This window comes from Vanessa tameamea, chromosome 14 (assembly GCF_037043105.1).
Source record: "Vanessa tameamea isolate UH-Manoa-2023 chromosome 14, ilVanTame1 primary haplotype, whole genome shotgun sequence".
NCBI classification, from domain to species: domain Eukaryota; kingdom Metazoa; phylum Arthropoda; class Insecta; order Lepidoptera; family Nymphalidae; genus Vanessa; species Vanessa tameamea.
In genome coordinates this window covers 967,757-993,561 of record NC_087322.1, presented here as the reverse complement: position 1 = coordinate 993,561, position 25,805 = coordinate 967,757, and the positions used below count along the sequence as shown (strand labels likewise).

The window sequence follows — 25,805 nt, the reverse complement described above, 5'->3', positions numbered from 1 at the left end:
ACCCAAATTTGTACGCGTATTATACCGTAGGTACATGCTACAGCCAGGAATTTATATAGGTATTGTAATATATACAAAATGGTACCAATTACAATTTTTGCTAGTTTAGTTCACAAAAAATCACACACAGACACACGCACGCACACACACAAACACACACACGCAAACGCGCGCGCGCGCACTCATTAACATACACGCATATACACACGCAGGCGTATTCACACACGAAGTCGATCATTATTTGAAACTTCTATATGCGTACTTCTTCTGTGTGTGTATGTTTATAATATTCGTAAATTAAACGTAAGCATTCATTATATTCTACTAAATTAATAACACATCTATTAGTATAATAAATAAATAAATGTACAATATATTTGTAGAGTAACGATACATTTGAAACCATTTTGATATTAAATAATATTAATATTTAACAAAGCGCTTTTGAGTTAGCAAATATTTTAGACGTAAATTTAGTTACCGCTCACAGCATCTATTCCAGAGTAATGAATATTTAGTAGTGTATATAAACGCCAAATTATTATTGCTCTTGGTTTTGACATCCGGATTGTTGATTTGCAATTCATAAGCTCATCTAATATATTGTCTAACGCATTAGTCTTGAACCTTGAACCCATACATCATCCTAAGAATTGTTATCAAACGACATAAATTTTAACGGTTATCCAACCGGTAAAAGTGTAATTAGAGCAAGAGAGAACAAATTTAAAAACCATGGTTAGAATCACATTGATAATGTTAAGAATAGTAAATAATTCTTAGTGTTTACAAGCTTTCATGTATGCGTCCTTGTCAAGTCCGTGGCCGTAATTTTTCTTTTTTCTTAGTGGTAGGCAAAACTTAGTGGGCGCAAAGCTTGCGCAAACCCGTCTGGGTAGGTACCACCCTCTCATCAGATATTCTACCGCTAAACAACTGTACTCATAATTGTTGTGTTCCGGTTTGAAAGATGAGTGAGCCAGTGTAACTACAGGCATAAGGGACATAACATCTTTGTTCCCAAGGTTGGTAGCGCATTGGCGATGTAAGGAATGGTTAATAATTTTTACAGTGCCATTGTCTATGGGCGGTGGTGACCACTTACCATCAGGTGGCCCATATGCTCGTCCGCCAACCTACTCCATAAAAATAAGAAAAAATGTCACTAAATATATTATAGAAACAATCATTAAGTGAGATTAGGTACAATAATAATAAAAAAAAGGTACAATAACTGGGTAGTTTTTCGGTAAACATTCTCACCACACATTTCACCACCAAAGGGCAATATTAAGACTTGTATTCTGGTGAGTGAGACTGTGTTACGTTGACAAGATCCCAAGTTGGATAGACGGTGTACGGAATACAGAAGTTAACATTGCTTACACCGTTTATGTGGTGGATTATTTTTTATTCTTTACGAGTTAGTTATATTTAAAACGTTTAACGATGAATTGACGCGTTGATTTTTTTACCGAACAAACTCTAACAAACCACGCCATGTGTTGCGGTGAATTGAATTTTATTTTATTAACTTTTTGACTGCTGCATTTTGGTATTCAATGTGACAGCCGTATGTTGCAATACTCATGAAAATATTTGTTTTTTAGGACGGCTGACATTCATCTTTGTACATACACTGTCACTGCGAGAAGTGAAAACCTATCCTTAAATCAAATATACGAATCAAACACTATTTGGTACTAGGTATTTTATTCAAACGCGCCTTTTTAGGTACTATCCACTCACCGCATATTATATCGATTAACAGCAATACTAAGTAGTAAGTATTATGCAATTTGAAGGTGAGTGTGCCAGAATATTTTCAGGTATAGGGGATATCACATCTTAATTACAAAGTTAAATGTCAGATATAGTTGATCATTCTTACAGCGCCGGTTTCTATGAGTACTTGTGACTCCTTACCATCACCTGGTCGGTCAGTCAGTCAGTAGTTTTTGCCATTCCGCCTATCTTTTATAAATAAAGAAAACTTCAATATAATTATTATATTAGCTTGAATGTACGCTTCGAATAATAACAACAATGTCAAATGTACAATGAAGTTGTAAAGGAAATACTTTGGTGCATAGTCTGTTAATAAAACAAAAAATTACAAAAACTATATACCAATATGGAGCCTTTTCCTAAAATAAAGTTGGAATGTAAATGTGTAAATATCATCTTATTCAAAGAAAAGAAAATGTTTAAAAAACGTTTTATTAATATGTACCGAGTAAAGAAAACAAGATATTCATTTTTTCTATTCTAAATATAAATCAAATAAGGAACCGAAGTCACCAGTAAGCCAATCATTGTAATTAATTTTCATAAATGTACCCACAAGTATCTAATCGAAACGCTCGTAAACAGGAACAACAGAAAATTACAAATATTAAAGTATAAATACCACTAATCATCTGAAAATACTGATTGCGTTCACAATACAATAAAAAAGTACTTTCAAACATAAATCATAGATATTACGAAAAACATCTGGAAAGTTAATATTTTCGAAAGGAAAAACAGAGCGTGCCAGGCGAGAACATTCCTCACTCGCAGCGACACAGTAATTCACAAAACGATGTAAAACAAAACAAAACTCCTAATTCGTAACACCAACAGAGCTTCATTCAAATTACGTTACTGGTAAGTTATTTTGTTCACGCCGTGTTTTGAAAATAAACAAATTCGATCGTCAAAAAACAGAAGCCGCTCGTAAAGTCGTTATATAAGAAGATTCTCGATTCTGTTGACCGTTCGACTTACGAGTTGTGTAATCCGACAATTTGCCGTTGCTAACTCGCAAACACAACAAAACGAGCCGAACATATTCCCGGGGCTGAAAGGAAGTTCGCTCGAAAAGACAACTAGCTGCGGGGAACCCTTATATTGTTCAATTTATGATATGTTCCATACGCCACGCTCCAGTTTCCTAAGGTCATTCGCGTTGATATCACCGTTGTATTGCGCTCGAAATAATAACAATATTGAGTATATTACTGAGATGATCATATTCTGAAACCAATTTCAGTTCTGTCGTCCATAAACGGCTTCTACGATCTTATATATTGAATCTCGTCGGATTTAACGTTGAAGATAATTTTCTTCCAAAATTAATTTCAGTTCCGTTTGTTGAAACCGTAACCTCGACAGTTAGTGCTTCTATAAAGCCATGCGATTATGGATCTGCTATTCTTGTTGTTAACAATTTGGCTCGGAGTGGTAATGAAGGGAATGGAATGTTCTAGATAAGTGTTTATGGACCAATTAGAGGCAAACGAAATGAGGCCTATCGGAGCCGCAGTAAACCTAGTTAATGGTCGAGATACAATCGTCCGCCAGACACAATTGTCCGAATTTGCAAAATGTAATTTTATATGCATATCTATTTATAATGATGTCATCCAACATTGCTTTTATCATTAATTTACGATGTTCTATTTCAAAAAGTTTAAACATCAACCCACATTTTTATCGTCCACACTGATATTAAAATGCGAAAGTAACTCTTTTTATTATTATGTCACCCTTTCGTAGCTAAACCACAGAACGGATTTTGATAAAGATTTTATACCGAACCGGACAGACTGGTTCACCTGGTATATGTTAAATCAAATAAGTTTAAACTCTACACATTAAAATAAACCTACAGATGTAATTGATAGGTCAAATATAAATTAGAAGAAGTTTCTAAAATAAATGCAGCCGAGAACTAGTCTACAGTGCAGTATATATAAAAGTATATGGCAAGCGCACTCTCGAAGGCATCATAGAGGTATCTGGCATATGACCTACGGCATACGATATAGATGATGTCAAAGACACGGAAGTGTAACACTGCCAATTTCTAACTCGGGACTGTTACCAAGCCATTGTTTGAAGACCTTTGTATCTACAGCCTTATAAGCTAGCTACTAGGTCAATAATATTCAAATATATTCATTCATAAGCCGTCAAACGTGATTAATATCACAACATAAAAATGGTGAACAAAATTAATAAATAAATATTGGACAACTTTACATACATTACTCTGATCCCAATGTAAGTAAGTAAAGCACTTGTGTTATGGACAATCAGTAGTAACGACAGTACCACAAACAGACAGACCCAAGACAACTTAGAAAATTAATGAACTTTTTCTACATCGACTCGGTCGGGAATCGAACCCATGAAAACCGGTGTACACACTACTCGACCACGGAGATGAAGAGATTATGGTTTATCGTCCAGTCTGACTTAGAAATATAGAATCTCACGAAGACTAAAAACACCAAGGAAGAGTGTGTCAGTTGACACTCTGTCAGAGCCAATGAAAAAGTCTAACATGAATTGTTCTTGAATACGGTATTGTCACCAATAATACAAAAAAAATAATTGTGATATAGATTAGAATATAGATAATCCAATATATATAAAACATACACCAAATTTCTGTGGAGATATATTAAATAGATTTCAATAACATTATTATTTACCTCACATCTAGGTCTTGGCCAATTTCGCATGCAATATCATAACTTTGAAGTATGTTACATAAGTACTCTTCTATGTTAGGATCGGATTTCATTGTAAGCCGAACTGAGATCAAATATCAAATATAACGCAATACAGGTAATATAATCTATAATTGTAAGGTATTTCAACACGTAATAAATACATAATCACATTGATCTCCTTCATGCAGTGAATCGTTGATACTTCCCAGCAAATGGCTTTGTGCACCGGTTAAGGACCTACCTACCGAACACAAATTCTACCGCCAAACAGCATATCTTCATTATCTCCCTATCATACATTGTTCCGATTTAAAGGGTGAGCGAACCAGCGTCAGTATAACACATGTTATTTCCCAAGGCGACCACCATGGTCGCATTAGGAATCTAAGAAATAGTTAATATTACGGTGTTAAATGTCTATGAGCGGTGGTGACCACTAAACATCCGGTGGCCCATTGGCCCGTCCACCTTTCAATAATATAAAATAAAAAATAAATAAGTAACTAAAATGACCTTTAACCTAAGAGAGTACTCGTAAACCAATTAAGAATCCAGCAATACTATCGAATATCTGTACTTTGTATTAGAGGAGGTACGCTGGCTTATTGCCCTTAGGTTGTAACGACACACTAGGGCAACCCAATTTTCTAAATAAAATAAATCTATGTGAAGAAAAAAATCAACTTGTACAGGTTTCATATGATGTTTATCTGTAACACAGTATAATTACATTAAAATTGCCGCTACACTAATATTTTGTATAAATTATGGCAACATTATTTTTCCGTTAGTACTTTGATGGGCTATTCAGAGTATCCCCTCTTCAAACTTCAAAGACAATCTCGTTGAAAAAAGTTTGTCAAGTTTTATTTTAATCTTGCGTATAAAAATTTATTTCTGTAATACAAACACGATATCTATGCTAATCGTACGAAATGTTCCAAACGTTTTTGTAAATCAAAACATAAATCGGTAACAGAAAAATGCGAAACTTCATAACAATTATTTTTTAAATGTATTCTTCAATAGATACATGATACAGATCATATTAAAATTAATGATGAAAACTGTTAAATATAAAATATAAACTTTAAAGATTCTAAAGAAAATACTAATCCGACTTAAGCAATGCGTAAAGATTAATTGACATAGTACTACAGTCACTTAGATTCTTAAATTCTTTTAAATCCACATATGTCGTTTTGGCACGTAATCAAAAAACGTTAAAGACATTTTTTAAAATCGAATTATTTTTGGGAATTCACACAACTGTTTCTAATAATCAGGGGTAGGTAGGACTTAGTGCGTAGTTTTGGTAGGTACCTATCATTCATTACATAGGTATTCAACCGTAAAACAGTAATTACTTATTTTGAATCATGGAACGTAACATCGTAGTGCCTATGATTGTATGGTTTTGATACATGTGGTTTATACCTATTAAGGCGGCCCATTTACTCATCTCCCATATTGAAACATGACGTTTAGATTTAAAATCGACCGAATTGGAAATTGGATCTTGCCTAACATAACAGTATATTACTATTCCCTGTGACATAATTTGCCACGATAAAATCTCGATCACCATAGCAACATTAATTAAATTAATCCATTTCTCTTATCATACATATAAACACAAAATCCCTAATTTAAAAATGGTATTACTTTGATGAATAAAAAAGGGGTCATCGTATATATTAAAAGCGTAATCCGATTTTTGTCCCAGTGATTATGGGACGATAGCTGCACATAAATAATCGGTTATGGTCTCATTTTGAAGAGCTCCAACCGTATATGTGCAGAAAATTAAAGAGGATTTTTGATTGCAATTTTCTAAATTGTTACAATTTAACAAATAATTAATTTTAGAGAGTGGAGTTACTGTTACTGGCTTACTAGTACTAAAAGCTACTGGCCGGTTAGAGAGCGCTACGTGTATATAAGAAAAAAAATTAAAAACGTAAACAAAATTAATGTAAATTGTTACAAAGTCTAATTCTAACTGAACTAATGTATAATATTTGACATAAAAATTTTCATTTAAATAAGTTTTATGATTTTCGCGCAAAATGTAGATGAGTGACTTGCAGTTTACAATGAAATTAAATCTAAATAAAACCTGACATAGGTTTCGAAATTTCTAAAAAATCTTTTGAATAAACGCGGGAGACCTATCTACTAGTTAAAAATAAAATCGTCGAAAAATATAGGTAATACACGTCTCATTGACGAATTATTAGACTGGCTAGTCAAGCTGTACTATTTATAGAATCCATACACCAAATCAAGGAAGCATGCAGTCACGTCGCACGCGTTGAGTTGTCGCAGTTAAGATAAGGTATATTATTTAATTTTATCGCGACCTCATAGGAAGGTCGAGTGGGCGTGATTGGCATACAAAAGGCAACTTTACTGTGATATATTATCTATACAGTAGTAATAATAGTTTTTTATTATTAATATTTATATAAATCTGAAAACGGTTTGTTTATTTAGTCACGCTAATATCAGTCTAGCAAACTGATTTGACAAAATCAGATAATTTATGGAGATAGTTACAGACTACATAATCACGCGACACATTTAACACGCAGATATTTAAAAAAATAGAAATACAGACTGACTGTGACTGTGGGTCCTAAGATGGGAACTAACATGTTATATTCCTTGTACCTGTAATCACACTTTATCACCCTACAAACGGAAACAACAATACCAAGTATTGCTGTTTAGCGGTAGAACACCTGATGAGTGGATGGTACATTCGACTTCCTTTGAGTGTTTCCTGAATGTATACTATCTATAAAGATAACTATAATATTGATTCAAAAGACAAAATAACAAACTAGTATTTTGAAAATTGTGACAGCCTGTGGTTATTTTCTAAGTGTATCGCTTGACAAATTGACAGTGCATAAAAGTTCAATGGACTTTTATCTAATTCCATATTCCATGAGAACGAAAACGCAGGCCTAGAAATTGTATATAAAAATAGACCAAAATATAAACACAGTACGCGTTCGCGTGATGTTTGATCGATTCCGTTCATTAACGTAATACGTTTCAGACATGCTTCAGTTCCCTTAAATATACCAACTATAGATAAATATAACACATCTTATTACACAACGAGGTTGATTAAAACATACTAAATACGTACCTTTATTTATATTTTCTTGCTAACGTTTAACACACACACATACATACGTGCACACAAATATTACTAAAGATTTAATACACAGGAAATCATTTATGTGTTTCATTTAACTCCTTGTTTTACATTGAATACCCACATATTTATATTTATTAATAATAATGTATTATTGAATGAACAGTTAGTGTTAAAATGAAATAATATCCTGATCCCTATATTAATTGCTATTATACAAATACAACGAATATTATTCAAACGTGTGTTGGTTTCTCGATAGCTTTGGACAGGACATGATGATTTCAATGAAGCATGGTATGGGGGTTTAATCAATATACAAATGCTTGTTCAAATTGATGTATTTTAACAATTTAAAAGCAAATTGCATCCATTCAATGTTGTATTTGTAAACTCCCAACTTGTTGACATGAGCAAAATTACGATCACTAATATTTCAGAGAATTTGTAAAGTTTTATGTTTTATTCGGAGCAAAATTATTTTTACTTCATTTGTTGGTACGGCTTTGTGCAAGCCCGTCTGGGTAGGTACCACCCACTAATCAGATATTCTACCGATAAACAACAGTGGCGAGTGTCACTACAGGCACAAGGGACATAACGTCTTAGTTCCCAAGATTGGTGGCACATTGGCGATGTGAGGAAAGGTTAATATTTCATACAGCGCCATTGTCTATGGGCGGTGGTGACCACTTACATCAGGTGGCCTATATGCTCGTCGCCAACCTATGACGCAAAAAAGAAATATCCTACGTAGTGAAAACGGCATCTCATTTACTAACTTTATGTATTTTTTTTTTTTATTTACTCCATATTCATTTATTGTTTTTCTCTTTACTTCTTGCATTAATATTCATAATAAACAATTCTTCGGTCACATCCTATTCACCATTCTCATAACATGTCCAAACGACGATAAGCTGTTTTCTTTTCAACATCTCCATCACTGGCGAATTTGTAATTAACTTATACAAAAATAATACGCAAATTACCTAACAAATCTATTATTGCCGTTAAAAATGTAGTTACCAAGCAAAATAAGGAGAGGAATCAACACAAATAACTTTTATAGGGCAATTTGCAGGAATGTTACGTCATCAGAAAACCTAGTAAAGTTCCCCAAAACATAAAGTGGCGATAATAAAGTGGACAAGGATATCTAAGCAATAGAAACAATTTAGTGACGATAACAAAGATAATTTATTGTACAAACAATACGATTATTCTTCGATATACATTTTGGTTAATAATTAGATATGTACTTATCAACGCATAGATGCTTGATATCTAGAGGAAAGCTTCGATTGTGATATTGAGGTGCTCAGGGATTTTAGTTTTTTCCCTTTAAGTACGGCTCTATCGCCTCTACCTTCAATCCAATCGTTTCGTTTGTATCAAATGACATTACTTTCAGCTTACTAAGCCAATAAATATGGCTATTCGCATAGACAATTGTTTCGCTGATAACGTACAAATATATTTCAAAACTTTCAGCGAGCAAAGTTGCGTTTTGTAATACTAGTTTATCTCACAATATTGCTATCTGTTTTGTTTTCCTTATCAAAGTATAAACATATGACAAGTAACTACCACTAAAGAGGTACAAATAATAATTTCAAAGTAAAGCCAGACTTGTTACAAGATAAAATTAGAATTCATGTTTTATTGAATGAATGTATTCGTTAACATCCACACATCCAACCTTTTTACTAATTTAAACCTCATGTCCTTTATCCAGTGGTTTTCTGAAAGTAATCACTTATTCAGCAATATGCTTTTTCATTCATACTTCTGTAATTATAAAGCATATTTTCAATGTATTGTACAATACTCAACTTTATTACTTTTTGTTTTTTAAATCTACAAGATATTATATCCATCCTGTGTTTGATTCCGTCCACTCTACATTTACTCTACCATTAAACTTCAATTATTCCGGGTTGGAGAGTGAATGAGTGCAATTTCTGAGATCCAGTGGATGTCTGTGCATGTAGGTGTACGTGATGGTTTCAAATGCTTGTAATGGCCATTTCTATGGGCAACTATGTACTATCATGAGTTACAAATAAAACAAGGTATCGAAATAATTAAAATTATTAATAATAAAACATTAAATAAACTTACAAACCATTTCCTTATATATAGCCGCCCTCAGTTCAATCGAAAAATAAAGAATTTTATTTGTGCTTATTTCTAATTTTATGGTATATCTAATTCGTTTTATTAATTATTATTTATTGTTATCATTGATTATGTTTAATTTGTATTTTTTATAAATATTGTGTAATGTAATTGTGCAAGGTGATTATTATTTTTTGTTTTATTGTACATACTGTTGGTTGTCCTACTGAAAATAAAATAAAATATCCATGTTATCTGATCATACTAATATTCGCTTATAACTTCAATACTTTTTTTAAAGCTTAAGTTTATAATTTGTTTTCACTTGCATCAAAAAATACCAGTCCAATTTAATAAATTACTTTTGCGTTAGATAGTCTGTTTAAATGAGGAAGGTTACAAGGTTGTATAACTTCACGCTAGGAACCTAAGAAGCGTAACAGTAGCTATGCGCCACAATCGTACTGGAATTTAGTTAATTATACACATGGTTGGTACTCATCAGGTATTGTAAAGAGCAGTGCCCATTTTGTCCTCTGGTTGTCTCGACCTTTTTTCAAAAACCGCAGTTCATAGTATGGTTGTGTTTCGGCTTGAAGGGTGAGTGAGTCAGCCTTAGTTCCCAAGGTTGGTGGTGCGTTGACGATGTAAGTAAAGTAACAGCCTGTAAATGTCTTACTGATGGGCTAAGGAAATCACCCTTTTGAGACGATTTGGGGCCTACTCCACCATGCTGCTCCAATGCGATTTGATAGATGCATATTTCCTCACGATGTTTTCTTTCACGGCCGGGTACGTGATTATTTATAAAAAGAAATTACGCACATAGAAAATCAGTGCTTGCCTGGGTTAACATCAGTTAAGTTGCATGCGTTCTGACCACTGGCCCATCTCGACTCGACGATGTAAGGGATGGTTAATACTTCTTACAATACCAATGTCTATAAGCGATAGAGACTAATTACCATTAGGTGGTCCATCTGCCCGTCTACCAACCTATTCTAGAAAGGTATCAGCAACAACCCGGTATTACGAATTAGCAAGTGTTACAAAAAGTGTTACGGAAACTCGTACTTCGGAAACCACATCACCTACACCTGATCTTTCCTGTAATGGAGATAGCATTTTCTTATACGCACACATTCGTACACTATAATTTGTTCTGCGCAGTTGTGTAGTTTCCCTTAGAAATGGGTGCCATGGCCACATCGGTTGGGTCATGATGATACGTGCTAAAATATGCTAGACCAGGCAAACGCAAGAATTTACTGAAAAAATACTATAAACACCAATACTGAAATCGGTCTCTACCATCACAAAGAAGTATCACTTTAATAGATTGGCCATGATGAAAGTCGTATTTTCAACAAATATTTTAAACGTTTTCCTATCATCATTTGGCACACTCGTAATAAGGGGGGGTTACCTAAACCACCCTCTCCCGGGCGATGCCGCGGGCACAAACTAACTTTCAATATTTCGCTAACGAGGTAACCTGATCAATCTTAATCACGTTGTGAAATTACAAACAAAACAGTTTAAAAGTTAGTCGCCTTGACGAAAATCTTAGTCGTTCTCATTATTAACTCGGATATTATAAACCGTTACTGCGTTACAAGGTTACCCGTTCACTGTCTTAATGTTCTCATAAATTACTTTCCACATCCGTCTTTTTATCTAATATTTAAAAAAAAACCTCGAAAATTTTATTTTATTATACGAATGTATCCATTATTAGGAAATCTAGAATACGAGATTCTTCGATAATTAATTTGTTGAAATTCTTTTAAAATAAATGATACCCAATTCCCATATATTTACCAGAAATGTAAGAAATCTGTAGTAATATGTACTAATATCATAAATGCGAAAGTAGCTCTGTTTGTCTGCTGGTCTGTCTGCTCCGCTTTCACTGCTAACCCACCAAATCGATTTTCATGAAGTTTGAACCTCACGGACGTTGGCTACTTTTCACCATTTGAACCCCCTCAATGTTGGAATTGAAATAATATTATTGGACTTGTTGGACTTACCTTATTTTTTTAAATCTTTATTAAAATACTTCAAGTACTTGTTTTTTTATTTATATTATTTCGTAATCGATCATTTTCATAAAAGGTAAATAATTATATTCTTATATATACTTAATATGCAATTTAATTGATGGGGTAGAGAAAATAATGGTATACTGAATTTTCTGCAGGATCCATATAGTATTTACATCCCACCGCGTATATAGATTAATACATTTTTATCTATAATAATATATGCATAGATATATCAAAAATAACTACACGAAATTTAGCCACAAAACGCGATTGGAGTAATCTTCGGATCTTAATATTCAGCATGTTGTTAGAGTAAACATCTTACCGTACATCTATTAAAAGCTAACACGTAAGTATCTAGTTGTTTATTTGTATTAGTTAAATAGTTGGCTACGGTATATATATTTTAGATTGTTCTGTTTTAATCACGGTATAATAATAATATTTAAATAATGTTTATATCTACTTCCAATTTCAGAACTGGTAGCTGACAGCGTTAGCAGACGGCAGATCTCTTCTGGATTAAAATAGATTCATTGTCAAGAAATTTTCGGTACAAGCTAGTGATTTTAAAATTGAAAGTAATAACTATTGATACAAAGCGCCCACGCTTGATCACTATAATTACTCCTGTGATATTCTCACTTGAGAATGGCGCCCACGATCAAAATCAGTTTGGAAATCGAAATGACAGCGTTTTAACCGTATGAAGTTTTACAAGCAGCATTCGTACGTTATTACCCAACTCTGATACAACATACTCATCATCTATTCAACCACGAAACAGCAAAACTCAACAGGAATGTGGTCAGTTTTGAATAGAACGAGACAGTGTAACAATAGGTGTAATGTACCTTCTTAATTAGTCATTACAGTACCAATATATGGTTACCAATTAGCAGAACATAATATTAACTTAAAAAATATGTATACATAATAAGATTGGGACGTCTAATACCATAATACGTAGTTTTTAAAATTTAAATAACTTAGCAGATTATAATCTATGTAAAACGTATTAAATTGTTGTTATATAATCTTTAACAAGTATTTAGAACATTCGTATATAAATCGAACAGAATTCGTAGCGACAAAGAGACACGTCACTAGACCATTAGCTTTGGATCCATGAGTTACAAAGTCGGTTACCTGTTTTAGTTCATTTAACATGATGAGATATGCCATTCTCGCGAAGATCCGACATTCGACACCGTCACGATGACGCCGCCCGGCCGTTTATCGATAAAGTTGTGCTATACGAATGCAGTGGCCTGGAAACGTCGTAGTTATTTACGTAATACGACCCACATAATCGTATTCGTATCAATTGATTACATACATAACGTAAATATGACCTTTCGAGTGTAACAACCTCATCGATGAGAAAATATTTCCATGTGATTCGAACAATACAATGATTTATTGTATTGTAGCTCACAGTAGACACGTTATAAAACTCACTCGTCTATTTAAATGATTTTAAAATGTTCGAAAGACGTACTATAAGATATACACAACTATTAAGAATATACATAAAAATAGTTATTCGTTATATTCTAGAATACTTAAATAGTACATTAATTTTTTCCCTAAAGAGAAGTAAGTTTCTTAAGTTGAACTCTTATTATTTAGTAACGAAATAAATATAAATTGCGATACAGAGGCAAGGAATTCGTTTCACGAAAGAATCCCGCAGACGAATTTTAGACGAAATTAATAGACGAAGCCTTATTAAGTTCAACAATTTTAAGTATAGAATATTAAAAAACTGTGTTATTTATATAGTTGTGTTGATGTTAACAGTTTGTAATCAGTCTAACAAATAACCGATTATCTAAATAATCTAACTTCTACTTCAATCACATTATTGTCTTAGCTGATTATTTAACTTTAATTATTGTTTATATACAGTCTATGAATGTAGATGATTTGAAAATTATTAATTGAATAAAGAACATGTTGGTAAAGTTCTACCATAAACAATAATCATCAAAAAAGTCTACGTAACTGCTGTAAATATTGTTTAGTGACTCAGAGAATAATAACGCAATACTTTTTATTTGTAACCACGAAATATTAAACGTAGTAAAAGTCCTAATAGTAGTTTTCTTCATTATGGATTTCTGACGTAGTTTAGTTTGTCGAGATTTTCGACAACGATGACGATCTTTCTATATTTAAGACAGCCATGCAAGATTTCACCACAATAATTCCAATAGACTGAATAATACGCGTACAGATAAGATAAAACACTCATTAAAAATTTGCATTTATACTCTGTATTAACAACATTGGTCACGATTTACGAAATTTCTTTCATAAAAAAAATCTATATCTGAATAAAATACTCGTATTATTTTGATGTAAAAATATATTCCAAATATTATTCATAACCGAATACATTTATTAAACTATATGAGCTCATATGTTCATTTAACTGGAAATAACCATACCTGCCCTAAAAGTTATTTGTATAATGTTTTCAGTATGTGATTTCGTACAATACAAATTCTTGGTAGTTGTCCATCAGAACTGAGGTGGCTCAATAAATAGATCTTCCATAACGAAGGTCATGCCGTTAATCCGATCAAGTATCATTGAGTTCCCATGTGCCTAATTTGAACTTATACCTCATCTTATGAAGCGTCATAAGGAAACCTACATGTATCAATCTATTCTCATGAAACTTTACCCAGCAGCAAAAGGCCATCAAGCAGCAGCAAGCAGCCCATACACCGCTGTGATTTTTTTGTAAGAGCTTATCAAGAAGAATATTAGTGAGGGTATTTGTAGTAATAAATCTAAAAGAATAGCAGTCAGTAACTTTTCACTAATTTCGTGTTTAAATCCTATGCTCTCTGATGAAGATAAGTTGATGACATACTAATAAACATCTTCGGGAAAGTAATTTGGCAGAATAAATTCCAAACTTTCTTTCACTTCCGAGAGACCTAAGCCGAGCAATGGACCATTTACTTTAGAGGTAGTGTCTTTAAGCTAGTATATTAATAGACAGGAAAATAACAAATATCTAGTGGTCAGAAAGACTTTAACAAAGATGGAAGGGATTTATACTTCATACAAAGCCAGTATCATACAAAAGGCTAACCAATCCTTATTCCTAAAATAATTTTATTCAAAAATTACATTAAGTTAATATTTTGTACAAACTTCAACTGTATTACCTTTATGTCAAAACCAGAGGTCATCTCTAGTAAATCTTTTCTATAAATATTGATTGCTGTATCAACAGATACTCACATATCTGACACCCTTATAAGGATTATGCTTAGAACAAATTATGCATTATACAAAACAAAACCAAATTCATAAAAAAAAAAAAAATACTATAACTAATTCAAATAACATATCCATTGCATTTATTTAATATTCCAGTCCAAGCAGTGAAAGTGAAGAGATTTAATGCAATAGAAGTGGGCAAACCATTTCCTAGGAATACAAATTACATTATATAATAATTCTGTGCCTGCCTTACTTGTTTTAAACTTCTAACGTGTCTAGACACATTTAACAAAGGCTAAAATAATTTCATAATTAATATATATATTTCATAAATAATTCGAAATTGCAAAGGAATTAAAGATTACAAAAATTCTGTAAAATGTATTTTAATTTTTTCATAATATTAAAATACTCAAAAATTTAAAACTTTATATTTCTTATTTGTAGTGCGTCAAATTTTTTGGGCTAACAATTGTCTAGAAATTTCGCTTTCTCTTTCTTGATTAGACTTTCAAAAATAAACAGTGTTGTACAAAAACATTTCCTTCGATCAATATAAATTTGCGTGCTAATAATAATAAGAATAATAAGTATATTTTATGTAATGGACTAATTAAGTTAGATAAACTATTCTCACTTCCTTAACATCAAGATCAAACAACTTTCGCTACAACTCGACCTCTGTAATCGACGGCACTGCGCACGCGCAACTTGTTGACTCTTTCATCAAAATATTTTAATTGTTATGTATGTCACAATTAGTCATTAGTTTACACCTAGTTATTATACGGCTGCTGTATTAAATTGATAGTTTAAGTTACATTTTATTTTATTTTTCTTTTTAATAATAAATTACCGATTAAATAATATAAAAAGATAACTAAGTTTAATATTAAAATCTTAAAAACATAACAAATCAAATCGTATGAAAGAAATCACCACTCACCGTTTATGTTTATCGCACCAAATCCCAAACAATATAAAAAACTGTCACTCACACGTTGACACAAAACACAGCTTATTCACCTCTTGACATCTGACATGGTTCGAATGAATGCAATTATCAAGAATATGTGTCACTTTATAATCTTAAAAGCGATATATAGCGACTTATAAACAATACGGTAAAATAGTTATGCAAAACACTCGTAAAATAATTATACAAAACATAAACAGCTGCCTACTTTGACAGAATCGTCTAATAAACTGACAAGTGATTCTGCCAACTGCAAAACCACTTTCGCCTTCTTTTAGTACCAACATAAAGAATCGTATATTTCTACGTAACTTGTAAATTGCGTCATGAATTATTATCATTAATTTCACACAACTAAATCCGTGACGCTTTTAACTACTAAGCTACTAGAAGTCGTTGATCTTCAACTTATTTTATCTAAACTTGACTGAAAAAAGGATTTGTAAAGTTTACATACAATTTAAACAAACTTATTTTATATACTTACATAAATGTAGCTTGTCTCAAAAGTTTAGTTCAAGCTTACAGGTAACATATTTCGTGCCTTCATCTTAACAAAAATATCTAGGCATATTCAATTAAAATAGTTTTCTAAACTATAATAGAAATATAAAAAAAAAGAAAAATCTAAAACTACTTATGTATATACATATACATATTTATAAATATTTTAATTGTTTGATTATATTTTTAAATAATTATGTTGATGTCCGCTAATACATTAAAAAAAATCTGTAAACCTTATTTACTTACTACCATTACAAAACAATAAACGCTTTTTTAACGACCGTGCAGAGAAGTAATTGTACTTACAAAAGTAAGAATAAGCTTTTTTAAAAATAAAAATGATTTTCTGGAATTACGTATAAAATATTTACATTACATTTTGCTTGTAACAAAGTCAATTTTAACATATTATTACTGTGTGCTCTGAACTACTTCAATACTTAATACAAACGCAAGACTAAAACGCAAAGTATTTTGTTTTATATTTAAAATAATAAATAAAACTCAAAGAACTGCAAATATATTATTAAATCTTTGTCTATATTGGATCACAAACATATTAATTGATTTATAAAAATAAGTGTAACATATAGGCGACCAATAACTTTGCTATAGAAAGAGATACAGCTTGCAACATCAAATGTTACAATGTCACCTCGTCACCATCGTCAATCTGTCAATCGTATGGATTGATTGTATATAATCATTCTTTATGTTAAAAATATAGTAGTCAAGTATTTCTTTTGTGCTTATTAAACAATACAATTATATAAAGTGGCGTAATTCAAAATAAGAAATGTCGAAGTTCGAGGATAATCCATTTAGTGATCCTGCCATAGACAATCCCTTTGCGGTGAGTGGGTTGATAAAAATGAAAATTTGATCAATGTTATATCTTGTTTTGATACAATATTATACGATTATTTATATCAGGATCCATCGGTGCAGCAAGTGGCTAGAAGTACAAACAATGCCACTCAAGGTCTGGACGACTACAATCCCTTTGACGGACAACAAAATGCAAATCAGGCTACGGTAAACTGTGTATATTAGTCATTAATTGTATATTAGTGGGTTGATAATACCAACGAATTAATAGATAGTCTTCAAAGATGTAATCGACCGGTTTGAGAAGTGAATATATAATAGATTTTATGTATCTTTAATATTACTCTGTTTTGGCCCAATTTATTTTAATATATAGTATAGAGTATTCTATAATTGTAACTAGTATCCTAAGTCCAGTTAACTCAGTTTCTAATATTTATAGCCCTCCCAGCCAACACAACCCGCGATAATGCAAGCAGTCTCTCCACCCATCGGCGGCCAGTATACGAGATCAAATCAACCACAACAGAGTCAAAACCCACCACAAAACTTCACTACAGCTGACTTTCAAGTAAGTTGTTGAACTTTTTACACACAAAGACACAAGAGTTTATTAATATTGCAATTAATATCAGCAATTAGTAATTTAAAACCACTTTAAAAGTATATAAAAGCACTTTGCACTATTGTTTAAATTAGGTACCGACAGTAATTGAATATATTTTAATAAATTGTTCAATTTAATAATGTTAATGATAGATAAATATTAATGTGTAATTATTGATTGTAATTAATTTATGATATCATTATTAGAAATATAGTTCAATATAAAAACTAAATATGCAATAATAAAATAAAATTGTTACTAGTTATAAATTAATTAGATATGAAAAATTATAGTTATGCATGCTATTAATACACTTTTTTTCCAAACTCGCACTGAAGGAGCTAAAGGTAACATTTATCACTATTAGTCATAGTTGATGAATTGCTTGATAAGAGTATTATTTAGAACTTCGTTTGGTTTCTTATCTATAGCAATAATCTGTTTGTGTTTGTTAATATTTCTAAAACAAAAACAAACAATAGAGCACTATAATAAGCAATATATACACAGTTTACTTGGTGTAAACTGTGTATATATTGCATAGTTGTGTGGTTGGGTACCACCCACTTATCAGAGATTCTATTGCCTTTCAATACTTAGTATTGTTATGTTTTAGTTCGAAAGGTGACTGAGCCAGTCTAAATACAGGCTCAAGAGACATAATATCTTAGTTCCCAAAGTTGGCTCCGTCACTTAACATAAGGTGGCACATTAGCTCATCTGTCTGCCTATTTTAAATACTATATGTGTTATACTGATTGAAAAATATATTTTTTTATACTGAAAGCATGATTGAAAGGTAAATATTTGATTAGTAAATTATTCAGCGACTTTATATGTTAACACTATCTTGATATTTTAGAAATATGTCCCAAATCAGGCAGTGCCACCGTCATGTTTGTCTTAGATTATCATTTTAATATATTAGTCACTTACATGAAACAAAATCAACTGAAGGACCAACTCTGCCTCTTTTTTACCTCATTACGACAAAACCACTGATGATTATTCTTAATTAAATTTGACAGAATATTACCCTGTTTTTTTGAATAACATATATATAATGTAATTTATTCGAAATATTTAAAGGTGGATGGAGTCGCATGGAATAGGTAGTTTATATTAATTAACATTGTGTGTGGGAATCACTTCCCTCTTAAGCCCATAAACAGCATCCTATCTGTTTATTTACAGCGCACAGTGGTAGTTTTATCGTTCAACTTGGAAGTATATGTGATTATTCTTATAATAAAAGTGTTTAAATTATGATACCGAATGAAATTGAACTACAGAAACGGCAAGAGGAATTAGAACGCAAAGCTGAAGAGTTGGCCAGGCGTGAAGCTGAACTCAGAGCAGGTTCGGCTGGTAGAAGAAATAATTGGCCACCTCTACCCGCCTTCTGCCCCATTCAGCCATGTTTCTATCAGGACATAAATGTAGACATCCCGTTGGAGTTCCAAAGAATTGTTCGACATTTGTATCATCTTTGGATGTGTAAGTTTGTTTTTATATAAATAATATATTTCCTATGTAATTTGCGTTAACAGTTTTTATGTAGATGTTGTTCAAACTTTAGTGAAAAATGTGAATACAGTCTGTTAAAAGATGTGACTGTTCATTTAGATTATGATGATTAAAGCAATAAAGAATTTAAATATAAAGGTGTAAATCCTGATTTATCTAAATTATTTTATATATAACCTGTATCACAGATATCAATGCTAATATAATATTAATTTATTCAAGTGGCTCTTACAACTTTTGAGTCATTCTACAATATTAAATATTATGTAAATCTACCATATACATAAGTAATGGACTTGTGACAAAATTAACACTACATACTACGACTATAATTACATGATCAAGTTAATTAATAGCTTAACTTAACTTTACTTATTAATATGTGGGTAAAATCTTGCAAGTGAATTTTAAACTTTACGCCCCACACCTGGTCAAACACCTCCCCTGCCTTTGGAGAGAAGGTTTGGAACTTATTCTGCCACATAGCTTCAATGAATTAAAAGAAAAAGGATTGGTGAATATACACTTTTATATACACAGATTCAATGATTTGAATCTGTGTATATAAAAGTGGGTTTCGTTAAAAGTAAACTAACAGCCTGGAAATGTACTATTTCTCTCTATTTGACACTAATCACTGTTTGTTATGTTTTACTTAAACATGAGATGAATTATAAATACAATTTAAGCACATGGAAATTCATTGGTACTTGCCCGGGTTTGAACCAGCAATCTTTAATTAAGATTCACACGTTACAAAACCATCTCGGCATATTTAAACCTGCTATGCTAATTAGAAATGAATATCGTCTTGTTTCAGTCCACGCTCTGGTTTTGGCGTTGAATATAATCGGTGGGCTGTCGCTACTGTTCGCCGGTCAAGGCTTCACAGTCTTCGGTCTGTCCATACTGTACTTCGTGCTGCTGACTCCGTTCAGTTTCATCTGCTGGTACAGACCGATCTACAAGGCGTTTAGAAGCGACTCCTCGTTCAACTTCATGGTCTTCTTCTTCATATTCCTCTTTCAAATTATTATAACACTGGTGCAGTCTATTGGATTCAGCGGTGGAGGCTCTTGGTGAGTAAAATATTTTAAACACGTTAAATAATTAATTAATTTAATAGGACATACATATTATATATTGTGTCCCTTCAAAAAGGAGGAGGTTCCTATATAGAAGAGGGATTTGCAAAATATATATATTTTATTTTTTTCAAAGAGATTTTATTGCGACATGGTACCATTCATAAAGATCTGATGGTGAGTTTCTAATACTCACATCAGAAATGGATTGTTCCTATATGGCTATTGAAGTCTTCTTTTGTCCGTAAGCTTGTGCTTAAGTTGAGTAAATATGAATACTAGAATTTAATTGTCAAATTATACACGATCTCTAAAATCAATATAAATGAAAGGTCAACATTGTTCCTCATCCCTTGCTACCCTTTAAAATACATTCAATTACTCTACTCATTTCCGACTGTGGCTTTACCCGCTTGTGACAAGAAGGGGAAAGGGGATTGCAGGTGTTTTGTGCAGTTTGCTACTCCAGATTATAATCTATCTCTGAAAAATTTTACCAAAATCTGCTTAGCCGTTCAGGCGTAATTGATAAACAAACATTCGTCCATCCAAAGTTTCGAATTTATAATATTAGTGAGATGAGTAATATTAAAAACATGAAACGATTTGATTTGCAGTGGACTGATTACGAGCATCGCTGTGTTCAGAGAGAATATCGGCGTTGGGATCGTGACTCTGATCGTCACCATTGGCTTCATCACGGCCGTCGTAGCTGACGTCATGCTCATCACTAAGGTATACAAACTAATATAATGGGGCCTATTTTGTATGCCTCTACTATGCCCAATAAAACGTACGTTGACAAGTGACTGGCAACCTTTGTTAGTCTAGAAGATACATCCTTTAAAGAGTTTACATATCAAATCAAAATATACTTTATTAAGAAGTAAGGACAAGCTTATAACGCCAAGTTTCCGACTCCGCAAAGTGAATAAATCATTCTTGGGGCAAGGTATCCGCTTCTATAATAAAATTCCGCAGACATTTTTAACTTTACCGTTTCATAGATTCAAGTCAATTGTAAAAAATACATTGGTAAAGGGGCATATTATTCAATACAAGAGTATATTGATGATAAAAAAGCGTGGAGTTAATGTTTGTTGACTTCCAGGCAGGAGACATAACATACATATATAATTGTATTTAACTAACATGACTGTATTTTTAGATATTGAAAAAGAATAACTACTGAGTTTCTTGCCGGTTCTTCTCAGTAGAATCTACATTCCGAACCGGTGGTAGCTTTACTTAATATAGTTTGTCAAATGATGATTCAAAAGTGCTTGTAAAAGCCTACTGGAATAAATTATATTTTGATTTGATTTGATTTGATTCGATAAAATAGGCTTTTACAAGCAGTTTTCAATCTACATTTTACAGAATTGCATTAAATAAAAAGTTACGATCGGCTCGGGATGTAGAATCTACCTAGATTAGAATAGAATGAGCAAGAAATCTATTAGATACTATTTTGAAACATACAAATTAAATGTTGTGTACAATTATGTACAGCTAAATACAATTCAATTTAAATGTGGGAAACATGTGTATATGATTATCCTGTTTATAGAATGACTGTCTCTGGTTTTATCAAAATGGGCAATATTATTGCCAATACCGTTGTAAACATATTGTTACACAATTGGAATTATTCTAATTACATACCTAAGGGAGTTTCTTTTGTGCAATGAAAACAGATTATATATACAAAGCCTGAATCAATGAAATTAGAAAAATTCAATTTGTTTATTTGAACCCTTGACCTATGACAGAATAATTAAATATTATTAAATAACTTTATATGGTTATAATGTAAAATCTATTGAGATTTGAGTCCTGTGTGGTAATAACGCTCCCCCCCCCCCCCCCCCCAGGTGCACCGCATCTACCGCTCGACGGGCGCGTCGCTGGCGAAGGCGCAGGCCGAGTTCACGACGGAGATCCTGCGCAACCAGCACGTGCAGACCGCCGCCTCCAGCGCCGCCGCCGCCGCCGTCAACGCGCAGATCGCCTCCGCCAACCGATACTAACGCCGGCCGACGGTCTAGTGCTACCACACCTCCACCACCCACCCCCACCCCACACCGAACACTTCCTGAAATAGACACGCTAATCGCAATATTTAGTTGACACGGCTAACGAGTATATTACCTGTAGGAGCAGACACTGTGAGAAATATCAACCACATCTGACGCTTACAGTGCGCCATAAATTATGAGGCCAAGATGTCAAGCCCCTTGTGTATTTAATTACACAGTAATATAATTTATTTCTGTTTTTCGGTAGAATATTTGATGACTACCACCGTAAGTGTCTGCACAAAACTCTTACTCTATTGTTCTCTAATCTTACCTGCCACTTAACTCTATAGATCACATAAAATACATTAGCACAATGAATTCGAGTTTATTAGTAATAAAATATTTAAAGTAAAATAGAACTATGGGACACTGATTTAAAATAATCTAACCAATAGTTATTGACACATTGTCTCGCTCACTTACATGAGTAACGGTATCCGCTGTTCAGCCAATGATATCTTGCTTCGCCATGAAAAATCAGTATACATTAAATTAAGAAGATAAGCGCATTATATTTTATAATGATTAATAAATTCTATAGCAAATCTATTTTGTATTTCAGGTATAAAACTGACAATTATTAATCAGCGTCACCTGTGTGGAGGATACACAATAATAACGTAATCGACATTATCAAAAGCGCTTTTTAGTATATCATAATATTCAAAAAAATATTTATAACAAGTTTTCATTTATAAAAATTTTCTTCAATGCTGAGATTTTAAATTATTAAATATTATAAAGTCTTCATTAAACAATTAAATTGCTTGTTCTATTAAAATTGTTATGATTAATTTTTTAAAATTATTCGTTATCTGTGCATCTTATTTGAAATAACTTTTATGAAATTATTATGTGTTAAGTGTTTAGAGAAAAGTGCTAACAAATGTAAATCTATATTTGTTTAAATAAAAAAAAACAGCAATAAAAATTATCTTTTACAAATTTTATATTTTCATGTATAATCAACAGCCACATATTTAATATTGTTAATTTATTTTAGGTATATTACGAGCGCATTTTATAAATACGGCCACAAAGTCGAATGGCTGTGCAACTTATTGATTTACTAATTATGTTTTATTTATAATCGTTCATTTATAATGTAGTACTCTGTTTAATGTTCTAATGGAATAATCCGTACAGGCATCACCCTTATTGTAGCTAAGTTTTTAATCATTTTCGTTCTTAATTTAAATATTGTTAGTATTAGCTGCAAAATGTCGTAACGTATATTTATAATTATGTTTCATAACGCCTTCCTTATAAAGCATCTGTAGGAAAACGCATAATCCAAAAAAAAAATATGTTATTCGAATTTTGTGCATGGCAATAACTTATATTATATGAGTGATAGAAGTTTGGACCTTCGTTATTTTATAATTATTAAATGCTCATATTAAATTTTACAGAATACATACTAACCATGTACATGTTGGTACATAATATCCTAAACACGATGAAAATTACAATAAATATTTGGCAGAAAAATCCCGTTTATATTATATCTATAAGCGAAGTTGACAACTTTTCTACCGTATCTTCTAACATAAGTATCGTCCCTTCGGTTCGTACAGTATTAGATGTTAATGCGGTCTCCTACAGCGGCTCGATTACATCATAATATAGTTTAGTTTATTCTAGTTTTAACCACATGAGCTTACAGACGCCTTACATTTCGTATATATTGTATTCATAGCACCGCTGCACCCTGTTACTAATATAATAATAATCTAGAAAAATTAATTGCTATAACCATAGATAGGGACAATATGTCAATACTAAAAAATATAGTAAATACACTATTAGTTTAACATATTATTATTTTAATTTTCTCAGCTCGCAATAATATTGGTAATTTCCATAAGATTTAAATTTTATTTTGAATACTATTCACAGATTAATAGTGAAAATAAATATTTTACATTCCATTTTCCATGGGCGAGTGTAAATATTTTAATAGCCCTTCGAAATTTAAATGTTTTTAATCGTATTCGATTTTCAAATGTAGCATGTGTTAAATGTGAATTTATTAAAAATATATAAGAATTGTAATCGGTCCGTTTACTTAATTTTTGATGTTTCATGTGTGATTCCCTCTTGCCCCGTGTTACGATATTAGATGCACAAGACTTCGATTTTAGCGTTTATATCTATGTATAAAATAGTATAAGATATTAAATTTACCAAACTAGTCACATGACTAATGTTAAGATACGATTTTTGATCTTGACAGTTTTGGGAAACGAGCATGATAACAGCTCGAATCAATTATCTATAACACTATCTATCTATCTATCTATCTATCTATCTATTGTATCCTTTGAACGGATACAGCAAAAAGGTATCTATGTATCTGGGCCTAGTATAATGTAAATTATTGAGACCGTCCTTACCCAGATAACGGTAAGCGAAGGCATAGAATTAAATAAATGTTTAACTGTTTTGTAACGATTAAGTCATGTTATAAACTTATGATTAATATTAAATATAGTTTCAGAACTGCTGTTTTATTTATTTAAAGCAGGTTTGTATTGTGTGGCGAGTGTTGCCATGTTCTTTAATTCAAAATATACTTTCTACTAGCACTTTTAAATCAATATTACAGAAAATTGAATTTATATTAATTAACCGGATTGGTAATTATATAAATATATACTTGGTAGTTTATATATCCTGCATAAAAACCAACAAACACTAACTTCACGCTTTATATATATTATTTTATGTATGATCTTAGAATGAATAATATAACTTGTTTTTTAATTATTTTGATGAACGCCTTAAACACATTACTTTAAAAATACCTCTAATAATTATTGATTACAATGCTGTCATAATGTAATGTGCCGTTATAAAGAGGTATATATTCTGGAATCACAATAACAAAAAATATCTTAATTAGGTATATTTTATAGGTAAAATTTACAATTTTATTAATTCATATGGTAAATTCTGCATTTACGAGTTTTTTCTTTTCATCATAAAATAATTATAGACCCTTTCCTTTAAATAAAAAAGCGACTTCATTGAAATATATAGTTAGTTTTAGGTGAATTCATTTATTCATCTGTCTCATTGGTCTAGTATCTAAAGATGGGGTTCGAATCC

The 25,805-nt window shown here is 31.9% G+C and overlaps 2 protein-coding genes across 5 annotated transcripts in view; one reads left to right on the top strand and one right to left on the bottom strand.

Moving 5' to 3' along the window:
• The window catches only part of LOC113398786 (furin-like protease 2), a 249,430-nt gene extending 233,126 nt beyond the window's left edge, over positions 1-16,304 (bottom strand). For all 3 annotated transcript variants that reach the window (XM_064216986.1, XM_026637686.2, XM_064216987.1), the window contains exon 1: positions 16,030-16,304. The gene's annotated coding sequence lies outside the window, so the exon portion shown is untranslated. The remainder of the gene's footprint in view (positions 1-16,029) is intronic.
• Positions 16,305-17,198: 894 nt separating this feature from the next.
• LOC113398787 (secretory carrier-associated membrane protein 1) lies at positions 17,199-25,196 on the top strand. Of its 2 annotated transcripts, none has more exons than XM_064216991.1 (7): positions 17,199-17,419; positions 17,500-17,601; positions 17,846-17,965; positions 19,294-19,498; positions 20,349-20,607; positions 21,231-21,348; positions 22,488-25,196. In XM_064216991.1, exons 1-7 carry the CDS (start codon positions 17,363-17,365, stop codon positions 22,641-22,643), a joined length of 1,017 nt encoding a protein of 338 aa, XP_064073061.1. In that variant the 5' UTR covers positions 17,199-17,362; the 3' UTR covers positions 22,644-25,196. The 2 variants fall into 2 exon arrangements, with proteins under 2 accessions (XP_064073061.1, XP_064073060.1); XM_064216990.1 differs by having other exon boundaries at positions 17,837-17,965.
• Positions 25,197-25,805: the final 609 nt, after the last annotated feature.